A 27,566-nucleotide genomic window follows, 5' to 3' on the forward strand; every position below is an offset into this window, starting at 1 on the left:
AGTCAACGATAGGAATTTACAAAAACTATGGTCAAGCAAAAAAGACCAGCAACCTCTAACCACTTGTTAAGAAGCCTGCAAAATTTGAACTAATGCGAAAATCATCAAATATACAAAATGAGGCTGCAAAATTCTGAAAATTAAATTTGCCTACCAGTTGGATACAGTTTTCTTGTCTGTAATTGCACTTTTTGCATACTCTATCAGAACATATCACTTGAGTACTTTTACTCTGGCTCACAGTCAACCGCAGAACGGATTTTACCATTCTACTGGTCTAAAATATTTGGGTCCTGAATACATTTAGGGAATGCTAATGAGATATAAACGCAATATTTAATGCATTTTAAAATGATCATAGAAAGTTATATGTTTTTTAAGGACTACGTGAAGCTCAGAATACAGGATGATTTTCTCAAATCAAATCTTCGGTGGACACTGACGTGGAGGACCCCACAACTCGGTTCAAGCAGGTTCTGTTGTGTAAAGTTATAGATGTGCGCATGCGCGGTTCATTCGCGTCGTGCCCCCACTCCTCCCCAATGGTAGTATTATGAGACAAGTAATCGTTAAGGTTGAAACGTGTCAGTCGTACCCGCTTACGTAATTTACTTGTCGGTCACTACGGGACAACAGAGGCTTCTCGTGTCCTCGAAGAGAAAACAGTAGCAGAAAGTCACCAGCTGTGGCGAGATGTTCCCAGCTAGCAGATACTCGAGTAAAGGTACGTCGGGCTAGCTGCAAACTTAATAAATCCTTTGCTAATTCACAGAGACGTGAAATGAAGGCATGTTTTGGAAACCTAAATCGCTCTCTTGTATGTAATAACATTTATTTGAAGTTATGTCCTTGTGTGTGACGCGCACAGAAATGCTGCAGTATGTGCTAGCATTAGCATGTATTTTAGCACCATGCTAAAATGTAGGGTAAAGTTCATTTGGAATATGGGTCATCAACTTTGCTTGCATATATCACGTATACTCGTTGTTGCCTTTTAATATGGTATGTTAACAATAAAATAATTTGCTTGTTGGGAGGGGTTTGTAATTTTTTTTAAACAAAAAATAATAGGCCAGTACAAAGTTTGTGTTTTGCAATGTTGCACCTGCTCAGTTATCAAATGCATTGCTTGAGATTATGGGATGTGTTATCTAAAGATAGAAAGTAACTCGCATATTTCCAAGTGCAACTTGTTTATTTTCTAGCAGGTCCCATGTTACTAGTAAAAGGTAAACAAGTGAAGGGGGGGGGGGGCGCTTCTTCTAATTTTCAAGCAAGTCGTATGTCAAGTCATACAGTATTGGTCATTCCTTTATTTTTAAATTTACGACTGCTCAGTTTTGTAAACACGTTCACAATCACACGGTTTTATTTTTTAAATCAACTCCGAAGTTAATATTTAACCTGTGAGACGTTTAAGTCAGGTTATCTGTTTTATTGTCACATATGAACTCGCATGTCTTTTTAGCACTGAGACTTTTTCCCAATTTGATCAAAATGTTAGAAAGAACCTCCATAGCATACTTCACTGTGATGCTTGGTCCACGGATTGATCCCTACAGCCCCGAAAATATTTTCCTAACTCACACTTTGCGGATCCCTTGCAATATCTTCATGCCCTATCATCAACAATCGTTTGAGAGTGTTTTTGTGTGTGTATGTCTGTAGGTGTGCGTGGGGAAGGGGGGGTGCTGGGAATGCTCTTGCTCCGGCGGTCGGGCCGTCGGGCCAACGCCCTGTCTAGTATTTTATCACACAATCATGTATAATAATCCAAGATCTGTTTAGGAATTGGTTGTTATTGAATACCTGCGTCATACTCTTCTTTTGTTGATGCAATGCCCTCAGAGGACTTTCCGACTTCAAAAATGACCCTTGATCATAAAACGGCTACCCCTGGTCCAATTGGCAAGCAGCTCGATGTGCTCTTAACTGTTGTCCTCTTCCTACAGCCCACAGGTGTATCAGGGCTTTGAAGACGGTGCAGGGAGAGCACACGTCACCTCAGCTCTACACGACATTACACAGACGGAGCTGCTCCTCGGCGTCTGCGCCTCGCATCACAACACACTATACCGTACACCCTCGGGACAAAGATCCAAGATGGGAAGGTGAGAAGTGTGTACAGCGGAGGCTGGGTCCATCAACGTGTGTGTTGTGGTTAAAGAATGAATTGCTGGTGGGGTGGAAGTTGCGGTTACTCTGTCCATACACACTGCCCTCTGTACTTATTTTTCCCAAAATAATATCACATAAAAAAGGTGTGTGTGTTGTATCCACTTTTTCATTCCTCCACAGCAAGCTCGAGGTCTGTGGACAAAAATGGCCATAGGAGGAGCTTGATTCTGTGAACCATTTCTACAGGTTTCTGTATAGTAGTTTTACAATAAAATCTTAACACAGGGTGCTAATAGGGCACTGTGTAAGGGAGGTGACTGGAAAGACTATTTTATTCCGAAACGTTTTCTGAGCTTTGTAGACGTCCCAGGTTTATCCCAGTGTCACAGTCCATATTGTTGAGTTATTTAACACAAGCCTGCGGTGAAGCCAGTGTAATGAGCTGTCAGTCATTCTGCCTATGCGATGCGAGAGCCGTCAGTAACAAGTGGGTTCTCCTCAGGCGTGGAAATGGAAAGGTTCGCGGACGAGGCGGACGTGGTGATCGTGGGAGGGGGTCCCGCCGGTCTGTCGGCCGCCATTCGCCTCAAGCAGCTAGCTAACGAGCAGGAGAAGGAGCTGCGCGTGTGCCTGGTGGAGAAGGCGTCTCAAATGGGGGCGCACACGCTGTCAGGGGCCTGCCTGGAGCCCAGCGCGCTCCACGAACTCTTCCCTGATTGGAAGGAACGAGGGGTGAGCTTCTGACGCCGACTTTACTCTTTCTTGCAGCTTGAAGCATCGGAGGCTTTTCCAGGTTTGACTGGAAACACCCCTGCTGCCATTGGAAGTCTGCTTGCGCAGATCACAAGTCGCTTATTTGAGAACAGTCTTGAAAGCCCGTTTTCTAAACTGAACCTTAGTTTGTAACCCTGGTTGAAAGCCTGTTTTGAAGAACTAATGCTAGTTGCTAATGAATGAGATGAAAGCATGAATAAAAAAAGCTCCTCTATTGTAACATTTTTATAGCGTCATTTTGTACTTTTCACCAACATATTGTAAAATAAGGTTCCTGTTTGTCTGGTGGTGGCCATCCTTGAGTTAAATCCGCCCAAAAAACTAACTGAATGAATGTTTCCTCACTTGTGTATTGACTCTGAGCCGTGCCTGTCCTTGCATACGATCATCATCTTAAGTTAAATACCAATGTTTCTCCTCTCTTTCTTGCCTCAGGCTCCGCTCAACACGCCAGTGACGGAGGATATCTTCAACATTTTGACAGAGAAGCACAGAATCCCCGTGCCCATGTTGCCAGGTACTGTTGGTTGGTGGCATATATGCTCTGTATCAATTGTGTCACGATAAGAGTCTAAATGGATTAGTGTTTGTGTGTGTGTGTGTGTGTGTGTGAGACAGGTCTGCCCATGAGGAATCATGGCAACTACATAGTGCGACTGGGCAACTTTGTCCGCTGGCTGGGCGAGCAGGCCGAGGAGCTGGGAGTGGAGTTGTATCCCGGTTATGCCGCCTCCGAGGTGACGCTTTTGACATTTTGAATGAAATATAGCAATCCGTTTTATATCATGTCATCCTGTTCTGTCTGTATATTTGTTCACTTTGTGTCTCTTGTGCTGCGAAGGTTTTGTTCCACGAAGACGGAAGCGTCAAAGGAGTAGCCACCAACGACGTCGGCATCGCCAAAGACGGCTCACCGAAGGTACCCTACAAGCACACGCCAAATTCTATTGGCTATGTAAGGAATTTGCGGCCAATGAGCATCTGTGTCCAGGACATCTTTGAGCGGGGGATGGAGCTCCACGCGAAGGTGACGTTGTTTGGAGAGGGATGTCACGGCCATCTCGCCAAGCAGCTCTACAAGCGCTTCAACCTGCGGGAAAACTGCGAGCCGCAGACGTACGCCATCGGTCTCAAGGAGGTAACCGACACCTCGGCGGCTTAAAGGTCACGTAGTGTAATAATCTCATCCGTGCAGTACAGTAACTGTCACAATTTAGTTTAAATTGCGGGGTCCGCTTCCACAAAACTTGGGGATAGAAACTTTCCATCGACTGTGACTATCATCAGTATCTGAGTGATGCAATGCGGCACTTTTTATTGCAATATCAACTAACTGGAGTGCAACACAAAACTGTTACTAAGAAGGCATGTAGTATGCTGTAAGACATATATTGTAATGTGGTCCCTTTTCACACCAGTGCCTCCTTTGCATGATGATTATTTTGCGTTGATTTGAGGTGTGGAGCATCGATGAGAAGAAGTGGCGTCCGGGCCGAGTGGAGCATTCGGTGGGCTGGCCTCTCAACAGGAATACGTACGGCGGATCCTTCCTGTATCACCTCAACGAAGGAGAGCCCCTGGTGGCTCTGGGCTTTGTGGTGAGTTGGAATTTGTGTACATTTTTTTCTGAAGTCCAACAATCCCTGTTAAATGGTCATGATGGTTGCACACAGGTGGGTCTGGACTACTCCAACCCTTACCTGAGCCCCTTCCGGGAGTTCCAGCGGTGGAAGCATCATCCTTTTGTCGCCCCCACACTGGAGGGAGGCAACAGGATCGCGTATGGAGCCCGCGCCCTGAACGAGGGTGGCTTCCAGGTAAGGTTTGAGCTATAGAAGAAATTCATCGACACACAAGACTGATCATAAACTTTTTCATTGCTCTAATTCAAAATGATCTTCAAATGTTGTCGCGGTAACCATGTTGGACGACATTGGCGCAAAACAGGCTAAGATAATTGCTTCGAGTCGTGGCTCATTTTTTAAATTCTTTCGTTGAATTATTATTATTATATTATGAACTGCCCTCAGGTAATTTAGGAAAACTAAAACTATTGTTGTCTGCCCTGTCTGGGATCGGCGCAGTCTGTCCCCAAGCTGACGTTCCCGGGCGGCCTACTGATCGGCTGCAGCCCCGGCTTTATGAACGTGCCAAAGATCAAAGGAACGCATACGGCCATGAAGAGCGGCATGCTGGCGGCGGAGACCATTTTCCCACAATTGGTGGCAGCGGCTGAAAACGGCGGGTCGGAGACCGCAGGTACAAAATACAATAGCGGTGCACAGTCCGTTAAAGAGGTACATTTGATGTACTGGCCATTGAATATTATTAATATGGTACATTGAACGTTCACCGGCCATTTGAAGCTCATGTCTGTACACCGTGCTACATTTGAGGCGTTGTAAACCATTAATTGTGATGTGTGTTAGATGGTGCAAGGATCATGAGATGTAAACGTTACATTAGCAGTGCACAGACTCTTCTGCGGCTCGAAATTTGGTCCTTTAGGTCTGCATGTTCCCGAGTACGCTGAGGCCCTGAAGGCATCGTGGGTGTGGAAGGAGCTCCACGCCGTTAGGAACATCCGTCCGTCCTTCCACAACTACTTTGGCCTGTATGGCGGCATGGTCTACACAGGACTCTTCTACTGGATCCTGAGGGGCAAAGAGCCATGGACACTCAAACACTGCGGTGAGTCACTATTTGCCAAAATATGGTTCGACCTCGTCTTATCAGAATCGCCTTATCTGGTTTGGGTGCGCGTCAGGCCGCGACGCCGACCAGCTGAAGCCAGCCAAAGACTGCACACCCATCGAGTACCCCAAGCCTGATGGAAAGATCAGCTTTGACCTGCTTTCCTCCGTGGCGCTCAGCGGCACCAACCACGAGGGGGACCAGCCCGCGCACCTTACCCTCATGGACGACAACGTGCCTGTCGACAGGAACCTCGCCATCTACGACGGGCCTGAACAACGCTTCTGCCCGGCAGGTAAATAAATATCCTGCTCACAGACCCTGAAATAACATGGGGTCCGAGTGAGAAGCGCAAAGACCATTAAATATTCAAGGTGCACAGACATGTGTACTATGAATGTGGTGAATTATAGCTTATAGTTACAATAATTGTCCTGATCCCATACTTTGCATTGCACGTTTTTCTCAGGCGTGTACGAGTACGTTCCCGTGGAATCGGGCGACGGCATGCGGCTGCAGATCAACGCTCAGAACTGTGTACACTGTAAGACGTGCGACATCAAGGACCCCAGCCAGAACATCAACTGGGTGGTTCCCGAGGGTGGAGGCGGACCCGCCTACAATGGAATGTAAACACTGGCCCGGCCACCGTTTCAGGAAAATACGGTAAACTTGAACCACGACCGAAAGAATATTCAGGGCCTCTCGCCAGGAAAAATGTGCCTGTTGTTGCTTTTATACTGTCAAAAGTTTGGATATGCTGTCTCATTGTATCACAAGTGTGGTCAAACTTTTGACTGGTAGTGTATCTATGTATGTACTGTATGGACACAAATCATGTTTAAAGAGCCCGGATTTTATTTATGATGTGACACTACCGCTACCACACAAAAATAGTGAGGCTTCAACATATCTGCATAGTAGTGGCCTTCAAGTATATTAAATATGGACTTACGGATTGCATTTTTGATAAGTTAACATTTATTCCTGGTACATTTTGTTGTACTTTACATAATGTCACATCAGTGAATAAACTAGTTGACTGTTGCGCGCTCGCTGAGGATCTTGTCATACGTTCCAAGGACAAAACGGTGACCACATTTGCCATTCAGTATAGAAAAACGACTTGAGCTTCATTACATCAGGAGGCGGATTAAACGAAGGGAAACATTAGGCAAACATTTTGGCGTAGATTTTCTTCTCTCTTTCCTTCTCCTGCTGGACTTGGAGCTGCACACGCTTCATCTCATTGCTGATGGCTGCCGGAGAAAGTTAACAAGTATGAGTAATTGAGGATGGTAGTCACGCTCTATATTTTTCACTTTGCTGTTGTGAATGTGAATCGGCTGCATTAGAGATGAGCAGACAATGGAGTGAACATGATGCATTCGGGGTGTCAGAATTGTAAATATGGTAGGCCTGCACAGGAGGTGCCTAGACCATCAAATGTCTATCTTTGAAAATGTTAAATTAGTGGTGCCTGGCTCATTAAATAGGATCAATCAGAGGGCTTAGTGTAAATATGGCGCAGACCTAATTATTATTACAACTGCTGCGTTCGATCTGCCATGCTAATTTTGCAGTTTGTCAACAAAGACAAACACTCACCTTTGTCTTCTGGCGCTATTCCCTGAGCTGTCTTCAGATCAGACTGCAAATAAAATGGAGGTCTTAGCACAAAGCATTGGTTCCAGACAATTTGGAGGTTTGAAGTATCAAATATGTTACCATGGCTTGGCCATACTCTTTGAGACCCTGCCAGGCCTGAGCCCTGCGGAAAAGGGCCTTGGTGTTGCCATTGTCCAGCTCCAGAGCCTACAAAGAAAAATTGAGACGATTGAGCATACCTATAGCGTAGTATCACCATCTAGTGGCCAAGTCTGTCAACGCCAAACCTCGGTGCAGCTGTCCACGGCCTCCTGCCACATTTGCAGCTTTAACTTGCAGGCAGCTGTGTTGAGGTAACAGCTGAGCACAGCGGGCACCAGCTTCTTTTGCGCTGGAGACTCCTCACCCTCCTCCTCCAAAAGCTCGCCACACGTTTCCAAATACCTGTAGAAAAAGGCATGGACAAGATGCCATGTTGTTGTCTTCTGGAATCATAATACAAGTGGTTGATTATTTAACTTGAGAAACCTGAGAGCTTTGCTGTATTTGTCGACAGCAGCATTCCAGTCTTGACTCTTAAAAAGAGTGTTTCCAACTTTCTTAATGTCCTCGGCCACTGACACAACTTTGTCCACCTGTGGGTGGAAAATAGTTGAAAATCAATTTTGAGGAAAATTGAATCTGCAAAGTGCACCGTTTTGATTTATGGTATTAACATACATATATGCTCCATGCTTGTGCAACAGTTTAATACATTTAAAATTCAAAGTGTGTGTGTGTGTGTGAATGTTAGGACAAAATAAGGGAGAAAAGCAGACGTACATCCTTAAAGTCAACATCTGAGTCCTCTGGGAAGTCATGGTGGGCATCCCCCGTGCCGTCACAAGTGGCAACGCCCCAGCTGTCGCCGTCCTTGTGGTCGCCACAGTCAGCAATCACGCAAGGCTGAAAGAAGAAAAGTCTTGGGTTGCTTCTCAGACATTTTGCGATGGTCTCACTCTCAAAGGTGTGCCGCTGTTCTTTCTTTACCTTGAGAGGAGCGCTGTCTTGGGTGTCGATCGCCTCGAGCTTTTTAACCACGCCCATCCCCTTGAGCACTTGTCCAAAGACCACATGCTTGCCATCCAGATGTGGCGTGGGCACCGTGGTGATGAAAAATTGCGAGCCGTTGGTGTTGGGCCCTGCGTTGGCCATGCTTAGCAGGCCCACTTGGTCGTGCTGACAACAACATGCACACAATAAGGCCACTTTTATTCCATCTGATGAATTACTGCCCCCTTTTTTTTTTTTTAAACAAAACTCAAGCTATTAATTTGGTTGCTGTGTGCAATGCGCTCAAGAAAATTACAAACTGAGAATTACAACAATGAAAAAAAAATCACATTATAAACAAAACATGAACAGAGGCTGTTAAGCTGTGTAAAATTTGTGATTTTGTGGACAAAGACCAGCGTTGTCTCTATTACCTTGTAGTGAAAGTTTTCATCCTCAAACTTCTCCCCGTAGATGCTCTCACCACCCGTGCCGTCCTGGTTGGAGAAGTCACCTCCCTGGATCATGAACTTCTTAATAACTGTTGAGAAAAGTCAATTTACAGTTCAATAGTATAAGCACAGTAATCCATTACAGGATGTTGAACACGGTAACGCCACGTACTCCTGTGGAAGGGGCAGCCTTTGAAGTGCAGAGGTTTCCCTGTGGTTTTCCCCAGGCCTTTTTCTCCAGTACAGAGGGCTCGAAAGTTCTCAGCCGTCTTGGGAGTGACGTCAACAAACAGCTCCAAAACAATTCGGCCAGCTAAGGAAAAACAACAAGACATGCACTTCAGTACAAGAGCTCCATTTGGAAGGTATTTGAATATTTTTATTATTTATGTACGAGGCCATATTTTCAGTGCAATTATTGTATTTGACCTCCTTCGACAAGCTGCGGAATGTGTAGTTATAAAATAATACGTGCTTGTTAATACCTGGACATCAGTTTAACACCATCTCTGACAAGCGTTGCTCCAATGTGACGTTCAATTAGTTATTGAGAGTGAACCAAAAACTAGGCGCACCGAATTGGGAAACCTTACGCTAGTGTTCTCCATCTAGGAAGGAATGAATGGAGCGCACTCCGCCTCTCCAAATTCAAATCATGTGCATGGAGTGGAATATTACACATATACCGTATGCAAGCCACATGCAAACATTGCTATGCACACTTAGCCAATTTAAAATAAATCCGTTGGCACATTAACACGAACAATCAAGTTTATCCGATTGAGCACGAGCAAGCTAAGCTAACAAGGCTAGCGGTAACTACGATATTTACTATATTTTATATTAGATTTTAAGGGTCTTCTTACCTCTAGTGCCGCCAATGTCAACGTCGAGGAAAACGCGAGGGTTTTCAGGATTGGACGGCTTGTTGGTGGGCACTGGGTGAGACATTTTGAAACACTATTGAACCGTTAGCCTATGCTAAGCTAGCTACACGGCGGCCGGCCGGTGTGACGGGAAGAGGGAAAGTTCTGGAAGTATTCCGGAAGTGGCAGATTTGGTATGATCCATCAAAATAAGAGCAACACAGTTTTTCTGCCCATCACAACTTTATTTTGAAGGCGTCACACAATCGTGATGTGGTTGTACAGTATGGTATATGTACATACCGTATTATAACAATGTCCACAGAAATAGACATGTTTCTACATACATACGAAGTCCCTTCTGTCCTGAATTAACATTTTTATCATAAAATGAGCCGTCAAACTGGGCCATGTGTCTCTATATTTTGGTGTGAAAGGAAAAGAACATTAGTAGTATTTAATTTTAATCATCCAGTGTCTGGTCCTGCTTGCCATTTTACTGTCAGTCTCTGTTTTGAGTTTTCTGCATAGCAGTCATCTTCTCTCTGGCATCAGGAAAATAAAATACAAATAAAGATTAAATGGGATTTTACATGTTGAATTTAAAATATAAAATGAAAATTTTCTCTTTTATATGGCCCGTTTGTATATGAATCTGGATATAAAAACAAAAGGAAAAAAATCAACAAAAACACTTAATGATTCTCAAAGATGTTTCCATTCAATTGGAATATTGTTGTTTTTAAAGCATTTTTTTAAAATGTGTTTTTTCTTATTTTCAGATTTCCATTAAACATGTTCAGATAGTGCTGTCTGATTTCATCTTTTTCCTCATTTTTAAATCTTTTCAAACCCTTAAGGATAAATACACAAAAAAAATTCATCACAATATCCATTTTGACAGGCCATCAGCTCCACTTGACTGCAAAGAAGCTTTTGATTTATTGCTCCCAACCACTTTCAAAACTGCAAAATCTTAAAAATGACTCGATCTCGCTGAAGGAGGAAACATGGTTATCCGCTGTGGTATTCTTATCTGATGCTCTGCGCGTGTGTGGATGCCAAAGTGTAGTGTTGCATTATGGATGAGTTGAGCTAACAACACAAGACACTCAACACTGCCATACCATTTGGCATGCGTCATGTGATTCTGCACAGCCGTGGCCGAATAAACACACGGTCTTTGTTGACTTACGATTGCTGCAAAAACTTGTAGCTTGCTTGCTCCTCTACTTCCATTCGTGTGATGCTTTTCTGAAAGAAAATTGATTTTTTTAAAATATATTTTACATTGACGGACTTAAAATTAAGCATGCCCCTCTAAAAGGAATTTAGCAACACGTGTAAACAAATAAAAATAATGCCAACTTGACATAATTGATTTGAGTTATGTATTGTAATTAGTATTTAATTAATCATTTTGATCATATGTGTGTTCTGAAGCTTTACCCTAATTTGCATGCCACTGCGTAATGTGTTGTGGTTCAACATTGAATTGTACTGCCAGCACCAACCCACTTCACCCACGTAGCCATTCTTGGGTAAAGGTGGGGGCGCCTCCGGGGCTGCCCTCCACAGGTAAGACAGGTCGCTTGTGGCCCCAGGGGACAATGCGCCCACTCCCACAGATGGGGACTTATTGAACCTCGGGCGGTAGTCACCGATACCATCCGGCCCTTAATGAGCATGTAGGAAAAAAATACACCCATTAATACAAGTTACTTATATAGGAGCTTGAATGTCGTCAGGGTTCTTCTGAGCACAGCAGAAAAAAAATCAAGACTTAAAAAATGGTTGTATGTTTTGGAAAAAAAATGCTGACAAATAACTGTTCATTCTTGAATAAACAAATTAGATCTAATAAAATAATACAGTCTAGGCAGCCAAAATGATTGAAGTTGTGTTAAATATCATCTTATGCTTTTATACTACTACTATACCACCATAACTACTTCTAATAAGATGGTTTTATTGAAGCTTAATGACAGCTCAGTCTTACCTGTAAAAATAATTCTTTGTCCTGCAGATTCTTTGCAGTTTTGCATGATGTCCTCCTCGGGACGTTTCTGTCAGGCGCAGGACTGGGCCCCGCTGAAAGATGACGCTAGCGAGGCCCTCCTCTGTGACCATGGGTCATGATCGGTTGGCATGGGAACCGAACTGCTGATGGCCTCATTTACTTTGTGACTAGGGGAGGGAGGGTAGAACTCTGTCAGAATTAGTAAACGTAATAAAGCACCATTGATGATCAGTAAATGACGTAAAAATACACAATTATCTTCAAAGTGCATTTTCAAACGATTAAACAAGAGGCGTGTGTTTACTTGATCACAGAACGCAGAAATAAGTATAAAACTATAATTTGTTCCATATCTTGCCACTAGATTGAGCTAAAGCATCGTTTTTCCTACTTCGAGCCGCACCCCTCTTCTGTGTTGCGACATGGACTCGTCTATGGGCCTCCCCGTGACACTCATCTGCGTGGGGGTGGCAGAAAGATCGCCGCCTGCCAAACGGGAAGTGACCAGAGGTTTCTTTCAAAGTAAATTAGGTAAACCCAACGTTGACTCCACGACTAGAAATTATATAGCTGTCATATTAAAAATTATAGCTGTAATTTCCCATCTTTCTGTAACAGAGTCGATCCGAGGCACAATATAAATATGCATTAGTTACATCATTATTGGAATATAGTAGACATCACGTAAGGTTCTTGAAGTACGAGACTTCCTTAACGTCTACATAGTTCCAAAATAATTCTCTGTTCTTGAACACTGTAAACATATCTATTTGGAATATGAATAATACTTTTACGATATACTTATATGTATTAATGTAAGACTTAATAATACTCGTAGTACTGGTCGTTTATATTGTAGAGTTGTTACCGGAATGGCTCGAAATGTTATCTCACGCTTTGACGCAGCCGCAATCAGTCAGGGTTCCACAGGTGTAAAGTCAGCGGTAAGACGACGACCGACGTACCCTAAAACGGAAAATGACGAAAGTTTCCATCAGATTAAAAGAAAAAACGCCCAAACGTTCCATGTTACCGAGTTGAAAATCCTCCACATGTGGTTAAAATAACGAAATTTGGTATATTTGCAAACTAGCATGATGTATTTGCATCTTATTATTCTTATGGGCTCAAACACGTACCTCGCGCTAAGTTTATTTCGAAAATACGTGCAGGAACAAGTCACGGTGTTTGACTTCTTTCTTCTGCCGCTGCCACCATTCAGTCACCATGGAGGTGGCATACAACAGATCAGCACAGTGGGAGCGGCGGTGGAGCTAACGCGCACCGCACTTTTCTGAGAGTCCGTAAGCGGAGCACCATGTTTCGTCCGTGAGTGGCTTGGCCTCTTAAGAAAAATAGAGGGGGAAAAATGGGCACCGCGTTATTGTCGGCGGGTTAGTCTTTCTGGCCCCACTCCCCCTCCTTTTTTGTCTTTTTTTTTTTTTTGGGTAGCAACGAGCAGAATGGCGGTGAACAGTACATAAAAGGGGAGGCGAGCTTAGTCGAGAGCAAGTTTGGCAATTCTCGGTTGTCGCTCGGTCCAGTACCGGGCTGAAGCCAGGAGTCCACGCCGAGGGGATAGTGTTTGTACAGGGGGTTTAAGCAGGGTCCTTGGGCCTGGGGCTCCGGGGCACTCCCAAAGCCTCCAGCCCCACTCGTCTCTTCGGGCAGACGGCCAAGTGGCTCTCGGATCCCGGAGGAAGAGGTGGAGGCCTTTCTTTATCTTTCTGCCCCTCCCGTCTTTTTGGAGCTAAATTAACATTTTGAACAGGATTAAATCGCACCGTCCACTTCCAAGACGATGAAAATGGCGTCCTATGTGGATAACAGCTTTCGGGAAGCGGTGATGATGAACCCGGCGGACAGAACGCAACAGGTTTGACCTTTTAACATTTTACGAAGCACCAGTTAAAACACACTGAAAGTATTTCATGTTGGTTTTTAAAGTGTTTATGTTTCGGGTCGCGCATGGTTCCATGCCGCTTAAGCTGCCTATCAGGGGAGATAATCGGCCAATGCTTAGCATAGCAAGACGTGCAACCAATAACCAATAACAATAAAATGTCTTCAAGGTAACATTTTAAATGCTAATTCTATGCGAACAAGATCGCTCATTGGATAACATTGGCCTCTTTTGGTGGGATATTATCTTTCAATGCCGGTTTCCTACCCCCTGCTTTGATGCCATTGAAACTTTGCTTACACAATAAAAAAGGATATTATGATAATGCAACCAGGTGCAGAAAGTGTTTTGGACCTCTGGTTCACAGTTTATGTTCGAATCTAGGCTCTTGTCTACTTTCGTGGAGTTTAGTATCATACCAGTTAACCGGTCCCACATTACTATAAAGTTATTTGGGGCCTCAATTCTCTATAGGTGTGAGACGGAATCCTATTTGAATCTTTTTCGAAAACAAGAGAAGTCCTATGGCTCGATTGAACCATTGCAGATTACAGATATACAGAAAAGGAATTGATTTTGTTGTTTGCAAACTCACTGGTACGGCTGTTTCTCCCTTAAAAGATGGAACATATTAATTGCCGTTGTCTGTCAAAATTCCAATCTTCAAGAAAAAAATACAGATGCCATGACTGAAAACAAATTAAAAAAAAACCTAAAATATTAGAAAAAATATAAAATTATTCAACATTTTTAAATTCAAATTGAACAAATCAAAACAAGATAGAATTAAACACAAGACAATATGACAGCCTACCTGAAGAACACAATTGTCATCACTGTGCATTTGAATTGGGGAAGTACTAAACAAGCTTGAACATGTTTCCAAATTTGATGTTTTTGCTTAAAATAAAATCATCATTTTGTGCAGGTGAATGTTTTTTCATTAGACAGCGACTATCCCCTCACACGAGCGACAGTTCTTCCTTTCCGCACGAGTGCCGCTTGCACTGCAAATGGATGTTGCTTTTGCACACAATAGACGATCAATACGCCACCGCTTGACGCAGCGGGAAGCAGCTACTGGCGGCAAAGCATTCAGAAGCAACAGTGCCGGCTTGTAAGCTAAACCAAGCTTTGCCGCGCCGCGTTATGTCATGTCTGCTATAATTGCTAAGAAGGCCCTTGTGGTTGCTTATTTTGGACAGCTGTAGTCAACAGTATTCTTATTTTGGTCACTCAATTAGGACTGGATGCAAGTTTTTACCAAACATTATTGGGTTAATTCATCTTGAAATGAGCAGACACTACATTACACTTCATGTAATGAGCTTTTGTTCCCTAACTAATCAAGTCAAGATTTTCAATTGAATGCTAATCTTTCGTAGTGTTGTTTGAATCTAACACTCAAAAAGGAGGTGTGCGTTCACATACGGAAAGTGTTATTCCCACTTCTCTTTCCACCGTTAGTGGAGCCGAAGTGGCACATCTTTGCCTCCCCCATGAATAGAAGCACCTATCCGACTGTTGGAGCCACCGCGTTATCCTTAAGGTGTTGACGACATCCATTTGGCAGGATTAGTAAATCGTCAGAAGGCTCAAGACTGGCCCCGGTTGACCCTCGGTCTCGCACTGGCGATGAACTGGAAAAAAAGATTCCGTGTTAAAGGCAACGGCGAATAAATATCTGTCGGCTTCAAGTGTAACTTTAACAAAGCTTTTACTAGCTCACTGTTGTGTGTAAAAGGTATCTAAATCTCTTGTTTTGTTGTCTTTGTGAAAGGCAATTGTGTAACGTCAGGAACAGGGTGTGAAGTTTAACACCTGTTCCGTTGTGATTCTGGCTGCCGCCTGCATATTTTTTTTTTTGAATCAAGGACTGATCAAGACAGCGTCATACCATCTATGGTTTAATTGGTGGAATTCAAGATGATTCGTACATCTCCGGGGTTTCCGGGGTTCCATTGTTGTGCGGAAGAAAGTAGCTACGAAATGGAGTCAACCCCCAGGCACTGGGTTCTCCCGCCCTCCTGTGTGAAATTATCTTGTTTGATAGGTTCTTTGCAAATGGCAAAGGCAAATAAATGTCAAATGGCATGCCTGGTGGCTCCAATCTGGCAGAAACTGTCAAAGGGTAAGAGAGTCTTTAAGATGCAGACAGTCTGTCCTGAAGCTTACCTTGACCTGTCACCTCTCACGTCTGGTCGTCTTCAGCCAGGTGGCCAAAGCTAAAGGCCGCAAGTGGGGTCATCTGCTGAGGAGGCCGCATTCTAGCAATACTCGACTAGCATCCCAACAGCAATAATTGATACAAAAAAAAACAACAACAGCAAGTGGTCGCTGCAGGTTGTAAAAGGATTTAGGGTAACTTGGAAAAGTGTCAGGATGCGTATGGAACTCAAACAGGATGAAGTGCTGCTAAATAGAACAACCTTTCCTCCATTTTTTCCCCCCTGAAGTTGGGTGTGGGTTTGTTACTTCCTTCCTTGTCCGGTTTGGCAGCAGCCTCAAGATTTGAAGGAGTCTAATCCCGCCCAGGCGACAATGGATTTTTCTAATTCGCCAAACTTCTAGCAGGTCTTGGAGTGATGTCACATTCTTCTTCTTTTTGGAACTGTACTGCATCTGCATGCCACAGCCGTTGCGCTGATATATTCCCGCCTTGTTTAAATCTGGGGGGGTGATACTTTTAGACGATTTTTGTATAAAAATGTTGTGCATGCTCATCCGGGGTCATCGTATGCTCGTCAAACATCACCCGAGGCCATGTAAACACGATTATTCAATTAAAATGATTGATTGTGCAGTTTGCGAGGATAGCTTTGCGGAAATGTCAAACGTGTTCACCAGTGCGGCCAGGTCTGCAGCTTCTCAAACACCAGCGTTCCTTTGTGCTCAAAAGTCCACACGCGACTAGACAAATACACACACTAGTTTATGTTTAAACTGGGGTTGAGGCGAACAATGCATCAACTGTAGCACAGAACCCTTAAAAAAAGCTCTTGAACGCGAGTTCGTTTTTGAAATTCGTTTGAACCTTTAAGCTGGTGGAGGTCGTATGATTTCAATTTCAACAAATGAATCTTACAAAGTCCTTTTGGCTTGTTTTATGCCAATCATCAGTTCCTGGTGACAGCGCTCGCAAAACATGCAAGCAACGTGATCATCTGTTCAACATGTGAGCCTCGCGCTGCAAGCCAGTCCAGCGAGACTCCTGAAAAATGTGCTCATGAGCTCATCGTTTGTCCACGCGGGGCGACTGGTAACGTCACGACGAAGTGATTTTCAAATGCGTCTCTTGAGACTGCTTGCCTTCCAATCCTGCGAGTGGATGCTCAACGGATTCCCTGAGTTATGCGAGCGTTGCATATTTGTCGGAGTAGGTGATGAAACTTGTGATTTACACTCCCAGTGAAATGTTACTTCAGGAATGCGTCGTGCCGACACACTTTTGATGTCATTCTTGGCTGCTGCTTCAAGTCTTAGTTTCTTCTTGAACTGTGTGACTTTTGAAGTCTTATTCCTAGTTGGCCAACTTTCTTTTGAATTGGGGATGATTTGGTAGTCTCTTTACTGTTGTATAGTGTACTCCGTCAACTTTGTTGACAGGACTGTGTATGACATTGTGACTTTGTTAGTTGTATTTAGCAGTTAAGCACAGCATTAAATATGGCAGAAAACACATTTACAAGGGGGAGCAGTTGGACACTTCCAGCGGCTCGTAGCACAAATATTAATTCATTTTTGCTAACGTCGTACATTTTAACACAGTTGGCTGAATAGTTGTCTTCTTGATTTGTTTTGCCAGTTGGTAACAATTTGAAACATGCAGAGTACGGCATTTAAATGCGAGGTCACGATCACAGCAAAGCTTTTTATTGGCCCTAAGGTAAGGGAGATGTCATTGAGTTATGTACTTTTCAAAACGCTGTGAAATAACATTGCAAAATATTGTGCTTACCCACCAATTATGGCTTTCTGACCCCTATTTGAGAAAAGATGACCAACAGGATTTGGAACAGTAGCACTTTGGAGTTAACAAACAACTCATTTAAAACTGCAACAGCCTGATTTTTTGGAAGGAAACATTTTCGTTGTTCTCCACGCAGTGCTTTAATGTCCCGGCCTAAAACGGAGGAGGGACTTTGTAATCTCTCGGGTTATGTATATGTAGGTCAAACAGCCTCGATTGATGTGCGTCGCCTTCTTCTCGTATGATTATTTTCACCCTCGACCTTGTACTGGTTTGTAGATTTGAATGCTAGCGTTCAGTTATCTTGTCACCGTCAGGGTCACACTGTGTTTTTGTTTCTACCCCACTCACTAACAACACACACGCACCCACATACTAGTTTCATACGCCAGTTGCTTTTGTTCGCATTCCTTGTGATATTTATAAAGTAGGAAGAAAAACAGCTCGGCCGTCGGAGGCGCCATAAATTCCATTGGCCTTCATGGCGGAAAGTGGCAGCCGAAGCTCCGTTGGCGACCACGGAGGGGGAACCGCAATCTTTGCATACTTAGCCCAAAGACCCGCCAAGCCACGGAGGATAAACCCTTTGTGACGTTTGGTGTTTACACGGACGCGATTGAGTTACACTGTGAGGCTCGTCATGAAAGTAGGGGCAGCTCTTATTTGACGTTTTGGGAAGGTCGCCGTTCGGAGAAATTAAGCAGATGGAAACAAAACATTTCACCAATGTAACAGGCATGGAAAGAAGTTCAGAACATTGCATAATATCAATTATCTGAATTGATTAGTAATTAAAGGCTCACAATTGACATTCAGAAAGACTGGCTAATGGTGAGCCAGTTCACAGCCAGCTGCTAACTTGAGGCATCAGCCAAGTCCACTTTCAGTCACTAGGCCAGCTCACACACACAAGCCAAGTGACGCAATATCACAATGTGTTGAACATGAACCTAGTCGTTGGGTACCTAAATGACAGTTAGGCACACCACAGTCTGTAGATTTAGCGGACAGAGAATGCCGACAGCATAAAATTGAACTAGATCAGGATTTGCCGCTCTAAATTCTACCACAGCAAACTAGACCGCTTTATGGAATGTCAATGAGGTGTATAGGCTAGTATGTATATTGTTGGACAGAGGCTGGTCACATCGAGTCTACCGAAAGAAAACTATGCTACCTAAATATTGGGTCAAGATAGACTACAGTTTTTGATTGCTGGACAAAAAAACAAAATGGTAACAGCTACCACCATCCCAGTGTGGATCAAGATATTCTTCTTTTAACGCTTACAATGTTGTCAATGACGAGTTAGCCGTAATTTAGCTTCAGGCTTGCACTTCGCCACATAATCTGCAGTATAATCTGCCTCTTGGCGAACCGCTCAGACATGACGCGCATCAGATGGCGAGCTGATTAATTTAGTGTGATTAGAGGTCCCTAAATCCCAGAATATGGCTCCGGCACGCCTCTAATGCTTGTTTACAGTGCTGCTCACAACGGAGAGACACAAATTAGGTTGATAGGGCTGCAATGTTGGTATCAGTGGGTTGTATCAATTTATTTAGTTTTGATTGAATCAACGCATTGTAGCAGTTTTAAAAATTATTCTGACATCCAATGAGGACCCTTATGCCACAGTACAGCCATATTGACACAAACCGTATGGAATGTATAATTAAATACTGGAAATCAATTCCAGTATTTGATTATCTATATTTCCATCTGGATTCGTTCAACACTAAAACATGGATGTCTTGCTTTTCTTTTCTTCAAGTCGATGTAGATTGTGTAAAAAATTGACTTAGATAATGTAAAAAGATGGATGCAGATCATGTTAAAAAAAGTGGATGTAGATTTTAATCGCGTAAAAGGTGGATGTCGTAAAAAAATCTGTAGATTACAGAGAAAGTGGAAGTAGGTATTACTCATAACATTATTCTTGATGGATCGCATTTGTCGGAAGTGACTCACTGTTCAGTAAATAATTGCATTCTTTGTGTTGAGGTGCACGGCCACTTAAATGAAAGAAATAAAAGTGTCGAGTCATGCTAACCCGGTGATGACTCGTATCATGCACCCAAAACCAGGCGGCAGGATCCCAAAACCAGCTGCTTTTATTCACGCTATAAGAAAAAAGTTTTCAAAAAAGCTGTTGTCTCCTTATAAGAGAAATTGTGTTTGTTCCACTTTCTGCGTGTGCAGCGGTGCAGATTGCTTGTCGAGATTTGTCGTGTCGAAACTTTATCTAGGTAATTGATCCTTCGGGGTTTGCTTGGTCACGTTTTTTTGTACGCTGTAGTCTTCCATTGCCCAAAAAGGAAAATGGACAATGACTCAACGTGACCGGATTCTTCCTGCTTGTTGGGAAGACTTGGCATCACGAAGGCTATTTCCACATGCGTACTGGCATTTTCCTAGCTCTGGGTTAAAAAGGATCCAGGTCCACTTGTGTCATGGTACATATATTTGTATCTACATTTTGCTGTGCAAAGTTCCCAATAGTTTAACTGCGTTCCACTCGAGCCATACACCTACTTGGTGAATAAACGCAGTGCAGCAGTTTTAGAACTGTGTAAAAAGCACAAACGCTGGGACACAAAGATTTTTGAGTTTAGAATGGAATGCTTTTTATTCCTATTTTCACCTCGTTTGGCAGGTCGTGTGATTCTCTTCTTTGTTATGCGCAATTGATGCAGTTTTCCGGTTGTGACTGCTCTAATTAACATTTACCTTGATTGACCCTACGTTCTCCCATCTGGCTGCACGTTTCCTCCTCACTTAACCTGTTCCCGCTGCCTCTAACCCGGTCTCATTAATCATACCGATCTCCATTTGGATGCATGCGAGTGTACACTGGGCAGAACAAAGAAGTATCAAAAAGAGGCTTGCATAACGCCACATTAGCACTTCTTTTTTGAGGGCTTGTGTAATATACTTGAGGAAGTGTGTGTGCTTTTCCTCTGCCTTTCAATCATTAGGTTGAGGTTCTGTGTGGAAGGGAAAAGAATCACTTGCTAATCTGAAAACAACATGATGTATTATGCAAGTTATCCATTCATACTGTTGACAACTCACAATACATTTGTGCCTTACTTTAGCACAAGCGTCTACACCGTTTATTTTCTCAACTGTAGACAGGCGGAGGCATTTATTAGCTGCTGCGCAATGTGTTACAATTTAGATCAAGCACTCCTTGTGTCAATGTTGGTTATTAACGGTGTTCAAATGTAGTCAAACATATCAGTAATGTGCGAACGACAGTGTTTATAAAGTGAGTTATGTACGGATGAGGGGAAAAGGAAGGCGCATTAGCGGCAATGCGGTGTCTGGAATGCTTTGCAGCCGTGCGCTAAATGGCCAGCCCAAACGCGACTGAAATTGGAGGCAAAGATGCGTTCAGTCGCAGCCGCCTGTGCGATGCGCACCCGACACAATGACGCCCCTGTTCCAGCCAGCTTCTGCCCGTCAAAAGCACTTAAGGTCACGCCAATTACACGACAGCTATGCCAGGAATAATAGTGTTTACCCTGAAAATGTATCAGCTGCGACCACTTCGCTCGAATAAAGCCTCAAAATGAATATACTGTATGGGGTTAGCGTTCGGGAGTCGCAGCAGATTGGCTGATTAATTTGATCAATTACTTCAAGTTCCTTTGCCAGGGCGGTTTAGTTTCGAGAAATCGCAAATCCCAGGATGAAAAACACACGAATCTCCGTTTGATAAATGTCATTGGCCTTTTCTTTTTTTCCCCATATAAAAAAAAAAAAAATGGAATTGGAAAAATGATCCTATTTAGTTTTAGAGCCTGTCACCCAGTATTGTTGCAGATGCATGTAGAGGACGTAACAAGTCAAATGTAGTCCAAAATGGTAGCATTCAATTTGGAAAGGACCGACGTTGCCATATGAAGTCCAGCTAATTGTCGGCAATGGCCCCACCATCCCCCTGCGATCCTTTTGTGCAACATCCTGAGGATGTAGCCTCAAACCCCTCGCCCGTCTGCGGCCCAGGCATTCTTGTTTTCCCGAGCCGGGACGGGAAGGCCCCCCGAGCGGGATGTGCGCAGCGCCGTAAACAGGAAACTTTGCTGAGGAACGGCAGAAGCCCTGACGCAAGAAAATGACGAGGAATTTAGCACCTCATTGAAAAACGAAGAAATGATAATCTTCGCAGAAACCGAATGTTCGAGGATTGCCGTCAGCCAGCACAGAATGACAAACCAAATCACAAGCCCCTTTCATGCTGACTCTCCCCATTCAGTGTGTAATGTGCAGTGTAGGCCCTCACAATTGAATATTTTTGGAATCAAACGCGTATTCAGACGATTAATTGGGAAAAAATTCTCACGGTTACTGTTAAATGATTGTGCTTTTTTATTTGGTATTGTTCACTGATTAAAAAAACAATCACAAGAGGGGTTGATGTACTCAGCAGACTTTCTGAAACAGAATCACTCACTGGTGTGCATATTGCTTTCCAAAGTAAAAGCAGATGTCTTATTTTGATGAAGCAAGAGCTAATCGGTCTCCTTTCATGAAAAATTGCAGACTAATTAGTGTTGAGATGTCAATGTTGAACTGGCTCTAAACATTTACTCCACTATTAATATTTGTCATATTCAATGCGAACAGATGCAAGTCATACTCAAATGTTTTCTGAACACCGAAAACCAAATTCAGTAATTGCCTTTCTTCAACTTTTTACCTGTGACCCAGATGATTGATCATTTTGACATTTTCTGTTTACATGCACATTTTTGTATTTACAGGCAAACTGCCTGTTAGACTACAGCTTCCATTGAGAGGTGGCTGTGTATCATCAATTAGTTTCATTTTTCATTAGTCAGAATTACATCAGTGGGATGCAATGAAGCAATCCCTCAAGCTTGTTCTGTGAGGTTGTCGATGCAGGACACATTTTAATGTGAAGTTGTAATAGTAATGAAAGTAACAATGTGCCTTACACGGTTGATTATGTGCTTGTTAGCAGTTAGCTAAGATGTATTTTATGAGTTTCATACTTTGATTTTTTCAAACTTTACTATGTATCAAATGTCAAATGTTTTTTTTGTGAATGAACAAACGTGAACGCAATCATGTAAATGTGCCAACAAATGGAATGCGGCTGGCCCGACGCCATAGTGAAAGCAGCCTGTTGCCTAGCAACCCCCAGGAGTCGCATTGTAATGCTAGAATTAATTAGTACTGGAGAGAGCACGGCTGAGGCGGCATAGATTTAAAAGATACATGGTAGAAGAATAGCATGAATATTTCACATGGGCTTAGATGAACGACAAGGGCAAATCAGGACATCTGATGTTGCCGTCTGTATCCGTATCGCACCACAAGAGCCAACAATACAATACGAAATTGTAGCCTTACTGAAAATGAGACAATTCAGCTCGTTGTCATATTTATATTGTATCGTGAGAGGTATTGAGTCAACTTTTCTTTCTTGCGCATATATTGATATCAACTTTAGTCCTCTACTGTCGGTCATGGCTGGTATTAGGTCAAATGGAGTCGTCGCGCAGTACACAAAGCTAATTAGCCTCCTTACTGACTTTAAGCGCTTAAGTCCCAACTCGACGTGTTTAGCTCTCACTGGTCCTGGCGAAATCTTGAATTACACATTGCACCTGTTGATGGAGACAACACGCAGCTGTTGTATGAACAGGAAGTCAATGACAGCTAGCGGAATAACCACCGCTAACACAATTTGATGGAACTGCGGGCGAGATGTTGATTATATCCCGGTGAAATGCAGCAGCTGGTCAGCATGGCGACGTCCTGGTACAGGAATCAGGGAAGCATGTGAATGAGCTTAACAGCTACACCTACTTGGGCTGCTAGCATAAAACCATCCGCGCTCTTGAGACGGGGGCTAATAGCTAATAGCTAAAGAAAGCCTTTTGTACAAAGGGATTTTTTTATACAGCATCATGACATCCTCATGAAGCTTTTTTTCTGTCACCTTTTAGTTAAACAGAATGTTATTTTTTCCCCCCAGTTCAAATTAAGCTAGAAGTGGTTCCGTCCGTTCTGATCGTTCGCACGCTGACTTCTACGGTCTAGCACTGATGTAGATGCCATAAAACCAATGTGTCGCGCCATAAACCCACCACCCAGACCACAGCTCATTCAACGCAGACCGCCGGACCCTCCATCCCACCGCCGGTTCCTGCACAGACCACATGTGCTGAACACGGCTGCAGCTAATAGCTTATAATCAGCCTAGGCTGGAAGGAAAAATGCCATGGGAGACATTTCTGGGAATGTAACGCAACGGAAAAAAAATGTATATCAACTTTTCTTACTGGAGAGTTTTGATTTTCGATGTTTGGTTTCTTGCAGTCAACGACACTGTTATCTGCCATCTAGTGTAAGAGAATTAATTGCTCTGCTTGTCACTATACTTTTCTGGCATAAATGAAGATGTATTAATTGTAGTTAACCAATGAAGCGGGATTGGATGATTGCCCTCACCACAGCACAGAGTTGGGGAATTGCTGCTCTCTGCGAAGATAAATAATACATATCGAGGAAAAACGCTGCCGTGTATTTGCTTTAAGCGTGTTGAATGTGGCTTCAGTAGCGGGCACAAAAGGAGGGGGTTCTCTAAGCCACCCGTCATCAACTGAACGTAGTTGCCGTCGCGGAAGAACAATGCCGCCCGTCCGACCTGATGAGACTCGCTCCGTCTGGTTCAAACAAAAGCCTCAAAGAAGTAAAGCGCCGTCGTCACCAAAGTTACACAGCGACCTATGATGATCGATTCACTGCAAAAGTAGCCAGGAATAAAGCAGGGGAGATGAAACAGGACTTGGTTGCACTTTAATCGACAGTTGAACTTGACCCCCCTCCTTCTTCTGACCAATTAACGCAACTGGGATGGAGGTCAGAGTCAGCACCACAATAGAAACAAAACATTAAAACCGAGTTCAGTCTCAACACCGCATTTGTTGACCAATCTCAGCCAAAAATGATTGCCGATAAGGTGGGAAAAATATTCATACTGTATTGTTGTTTCATTCTTTGTTTTATGCGGGTTTCAACATGACCAGTTTAAAATGAAACTATAAATGTTTTGAGATTCACTTGGAAAAGTTCTGTACTAGACTTTTTTTCTAGCCTATTTTCTAACAATTTTGCTGCTTCATACCATGACCTCTAGTGTTGTTTCTAAACATTACACCATCTATTGTTCTGTTTTGCTAGCCATTAATCCTCCTTTTTATTGTGGTTTGCAAACAGATCCAACATATCGGTTGCTCAAGGTTAATCCCAGTGAATGCTTTTGAGTTTCACAAGGGAAAAAAAGTACCGTTTGAAAACAATCATGCGCCGGCGTCGATAAACCCTTTCGCCACGAACAATAGCGCAAGTGACTCGCAAACCTCGCCGCATGTGCTTAAAGACCGCAGATGTTGTCACGTCGTGACCTTGCCGCCGCCTGCCTTGCCTCCACCTGCTCTAATGGATAAAAATACCCGACACCATCTTGTCAATCGAGAGAGTCAAGGGCAGCTGCTAACAGGGGAATGCACAAACAAAGACGCCCACCCGTGCGCACATACGGAGGCCGCTGGAGGTGTATGACATTTGGAAGAGAGTGCCGCCGCTGCACTCTGCTTGCTGAGCTGACAATTTACTGCCATATATTGTCATTAGCGGATGACCTTCAGACCCGCAACGCTGGCCACCCGGCGGCCCGGCTCTCCGTTTACCTCGTTAGGACGGCTCCAGCGGAGGCTGTTAAGAGCCGCTAATTGCATTGATATCGACAAGATGTTTGATTCCGTGCCAGAAGACCAGAAAATGCGTTTAAGAAAGGTGCGCCTTTCGCCTTGCAGCGAGACTTAACGTAATCCCCACATGCTCTGGCTATTTTTATTTACTGACCACACTTAAAGTTGGAATTTTCATAGGTCATGTAAAAAAAAAAAATGTTCAAAATGCTGAAAATGATTTTCAGCCAAATATGCTGACTCCGGTTTGGTTCAACCCGTCCGTCCGTCCGTCTCAGCAGCGCGGCAAGACTTTGCATTTGCGTGACACGACTTGCTGACATGTCTTTTTACGAGTCGCTGAGGTGGTCCCATGTGTGGTTGGGCACTCTAAGACATTATCTGGCCCACTGTCATGTGAGGAATGTGAGCCTCAACACCCAAAACGGCCTCTCTCCGCTGTCCCTCGTAACAGGATCCTGCCAAGAATACTCAGCAACTCTTAACGGGGGAGGCTTTCAAAGCAACCATGGAGGAGGTCAACGCTTCAAAGGAATTTCCTTTTCGTTCATTTGAGGGGATGAGTGTGTTAGGGCCCGAGCTGTTTGACCCGTTGATGTCTCTGAATTTTGGCCTCCGTATGAGCAGGTAGATATTTTGAATGGAAACTGGGCAGCCAAGCAGAGAAAGAAGTGAAAAGAAGACAAAAGGGTCAGAGAGAACATTTTGAAAGAATTAACGCAAAGCGTTTTGAATATAAATTAAATATTTTTTTTTGGGCCGGATTTTTAATTACAAAACAATCGTGTCTGAAAGTTGACTCCCTTGAAATTAGTTTTGCCGAGCACTTTGTCCTTGTAAAAGTTCAGCAGGACAGGTTAAAGACATGAATCCCCCAGCTCTATATTTTACAAGTGAGCAATTGTCAGAGAAACTAGGCCGTCCTGGCTTGGGGGATTAATTTGTTTTTTTCCCAGCAAGTTTTCTTTTTCTCCAAAACAGAACAAATCACAACATCCCCTCAAGGCCTTTTGAGCGGCAGGATTCAATGCAAGGCAGAGACGTTTTGCTCATAAAAATGCCCATTTTCTTCTTTCTTGAACAGACTCTTTCCCCCGCTGTAGCTTTTTGGTTTCCAATCCGTTAGCAAGCAACGGAGAGCAAACCGAAGAGCTTTCACTTGACCAAACTGTCACGCTTCACAATTAAGACCGTTTCACCCATCATAAATCCTTAATTTACAAGTTTGCCTCACCGTGGGGTGTTCATCCTCTCGTCCTCCCATTTTCCATTAAAAGTTTCCTCATTCCACACACTCTTTGGATGTTACCTTAGATGAGCTAATTTCCTCTACCAAGTACAAAGTGTACAAACAGAAGTATCGGTACGCATCACCGCGGTTCCCCATTACAACTTCATTGACATAAATAACTGATTCTTTGTAATCCAGTGCTTTGACGCCGTCCAGTACAATTGTAGGGCATAACTGATGGAGCACAAAAATACACAGAGCGCTGCAAATAGGAGAGTGTCTAAATATTGATAGTAGTAATTGATATTGATTGTAACTTGATCATTTAGACATTGTTTGATTTTAGAGGCCTAACCAGCGTCATTTAAATTCAAACTTGATCTCATTAGCCATCGTAATCAGTCCACCCACAAGACAAGTATCTAAGTATACATTACAAATTGCAAGCCCCGGGAGCAATGGCTCCATTCTTGTTGCAAGCCTCAGTGTGATTCTTGTCTCTGCTGGCTAAAAGATGCATGGGGAGCTGCTTGCTATCTGTTCTCAGCCTTAAACCCGAATGAATACCCGGATTGACCATCAGAGCTGCAATGAATGGGAAGCCTTGTGTAATCTATGCCGGCAGACCCCCGTGGTGGTCCCAGATAAGACCGACCGATTTTCACCTATAGTGGAGGGCAGGTCGGCTCTTCGTTTAATACGTACAATGGGGCATAGGAGACTTTACGGTATTGATCGGCAAAGAATGAGGAAAGGTAAGAAGTCCAGTTATGTTTTGTGCTTGCAACTTTGGCAAGTCATGTAGAGGAGAGCTGTATGTTTTCATGCTACATAACAAACTGTTGATTTTATTTTCTTACCAAAAACAGGTTATTGTTTGTATTAACATTTATTGTGTAAATACCCGAAGGGGAAAAAACTGTTGACGAGCACTTATGCCTGCTCCATGTCAGCATTGAGGCCTGATCCGCATCGGCATCCTGGAATGTTCTTTTCCTCTAGCGAGGACCACCTGTATTCCTGGAAGGATTAGTTTGGGAGGGGGGATTAAATGTTGTGTTTTAGAGGTTTAGGTCACGGATGACATTCTTGCTCTCAAGACTCTTATCGACCAACTTCTTGTGGATACATTTATTATTATTATTTTTAG

General features: G+C 43.4%; 4 protein-coding genes across 10 annotated transcripts in view; 2 read left to right on the top strand and 2 right to left on the bottom strand.

Annotated features, from left to right (window-relative positions):
- Window positions 1–498: 498 nt before the first annotated feature.
- Window positions 499–6,633, top strand: etfdh (electron transfer flavoprotein dehydrogenase). The gene is made up of 13 exons (XM_088390304.1): window positions 499–724; window positions 1,953–2,111; window positions 2,621–2,850; window positions 3,328–3,409; window positions 3,511–3,629; window positions 3,734–3,811; window positions 3,884–4,030; window positions 4,350–4,490; window positions 4,566–4,709; window positions 4,977–5,151; window positions 5,401–5,583; window positions 5,660–5,881; window positions 6,056–6,633. The coding sequence occupies exons 1-13, from the start codon at window positions 694–696 to the stop codon at window positions 6,217–6,219; spliced, it is 1,875 nt and encodes a 624-aa protein (XP_088246430.1). The 5' UTR covers window positions 499–693; the 3' UTR covers window positions 6,220–6,633.
- ppid (peptidylprolyl isomerase D) lies at window positions 6,422–9,726 on the bottom strand. Its single transcript, XM_088390420.1, has 10 exons — window positions 9,545–9,726; window positions 8,851–8,991; window positions 8,661–8,767; window positions 8,224–8,412; window positions 8,017–8,139; window positions 7,723–7,829; window positions 7,482–7,638; window positions 7,315–7,401; window positions 7,195–7,237; window positions 6,422–6,845 (listed from the first exon to the last, which is right to left on the bottom strand). The coding sequence occupies exons 1-10, from the start codon at window positions 9,627–9,629 to the stop codon at window positions 6,757–6,759; spliced, it is 1,128 nt and encodes a 375-aa protein (XP_088246546.1). The 5' UTR covers window positions 9,630–9,726; the 3' UTR covers window positions 6,422–6,756.
- Window positions 9,727–9,768: 42 nt separating this feature from the next.
- spmip2 (sperm microtubule inner protein 2) lies at window positions 9,769–12,477 on the bottom strand. 3 transcript variants are annotated; one of them, XM_088390700.1, is made up of 6 exons: window positions 12,433–12,477; window positions 11,956–12,050; window positions 11,544–11,731; window positions 11,063–11,220; window positions 10,740–10,798; window positions 9,769–10,089 (listed from the first exon to the last, which is right to left on the bottom strand). In XM_088390700.1, the coding sequence occupies exons 3-6, from the start codon at window positions 11,587–11,589 to the stop codon at window positions 10,047–10,049; spliced, it is 306 nt and encodes a 101-aa protein (XP_088246826.1). In that variant the 5' UTR covers window positions 11,590–11,731; window positions 11,956–12,050; window positions 12,433–12,477; the 3' UTR covers window positions 9,769–10,046. The 3 variants fall into 3 exon arrangements, with proteins under 3 accessions (XP_088246826.1, XP_088246665.1, XP_088246747.1); XM_088390539.1 differs by having other exon boundaries at window positions 10,994–11,220; window positions 12,433–12,463; XM_088390621.1 differs by lacking the exon at window positions 12,433–12,477 and having other exon boundaries at window positions 10,994–11,220; window positions 11,956–12,122.
- rapgef2b (Rap guanine nucleotide exchange factor 2b) overlaps window positions 11,881–27,566 on the top strand; it is a 66,785-nt gene continuing 51,099 nt past the window's right edge. For 2 of the 5 annotated variants that reach the window (XM_088389116.1, XM_088389282.1), the window contains exons 1-2: window positions 11,881–13,269; window positions 13,336–13,440. In XM_088389116.1, the coding sequence (XP_088245242.1) occupies window positions 13,366–13,440 (75 nt within the window). In that variant the 5' untranslated portion in view covers window positions 11,881–13,269; window positions 13,336–13,365. The remainder of the gene's footprint in view (window positions 13,270–13,335; window positions 13,441–27,566) is intronic. The other 3 variants (XM_088389203.1, XM_088389431.1, XM_088389367.1) reach the window with 2 other exon arrangements.

The sequence above is a fragment of the Syngnathus floridae genome, chromosome 1 (assembly GCF_059516105.1).
Source record: "Syngnathus floridae isolate MCC-2025c chromosome 1, RoL_Sflo_1.0, whole genome shotgun sequence".
Taxonomy (NCBI): Eukaryota; Metazoa; Chordata; class Actinopteri; order Syngnathiformes; family Syngnathidae; genus Syngnathus; species Syngnathus floridae.

Excerpts from the sequence above, each read along its gene's own strand:
- ppid (XM_088390420.1), bottom strand. The coding sequence starts at position 9,629 with ATGTCTCACCCAGTGCCCACCAACAAGCCGTCCAATCCTGAAAACCCT. Across the intron at positions 8,768-8,850 it reads AGGCTGCCCCTTCCACAGGA|TTATTAAGAAGTTCATGATC; the intron begins GTACGTGGCGTT and ends TTTTCTCAACAG. Across the intron at positions 8,413-8,660 it reads ATGAAAACTTTCACTACAAG|CACGACCAAGTGGGCCTGCT; the intron begins GTAATAGAGACA and ends TGTTGTTGTCAG.
- spmip2 (XM_088390539.1), bottom strand. The coding sequence starts at position 11,589 with ATGCAAAACTGCAAAGAATCTGCAGGACAAAGAATTATTTTTACAG. Across the intron at positions 11,221-11,543 it reads ACAAAGAATTATTTTTACAG|GGCCGGATGGTATCGGTGAC; the intron begins GTAAGACTGAGC and ends ATGCTCATTAAG. Across the intron at positions 10,799-10,993 it reads GCAGTGGCATGCAAATTAGG|AAAAGCATCACACGAATGGA; the intron begins GTAAAGCTTCAG and ends ATTTTCTTTCAG.
- etfdh (XM_088390304.1), top strand. The coding sequence starts at position 694 with ATGTTCCCAGCTAGCAGATACTCGAGTAAAG. Across the intron at positions 725-1,952 it reads TAGCAGATACTCGAGTAAAG|CCCACAGGTGTATCAGGGCT; the intron begins GTACGTCGGGCT and ends CTCTTCCTACAG. Across the intron at positions 3,630-3,733 it reads CCGGTTATGCCGCCTCCGAG|GTTTTGTTCCACGAAGACGG; the intron begins GTGACGCTTTTG and ends TGTGCTGCGAAG.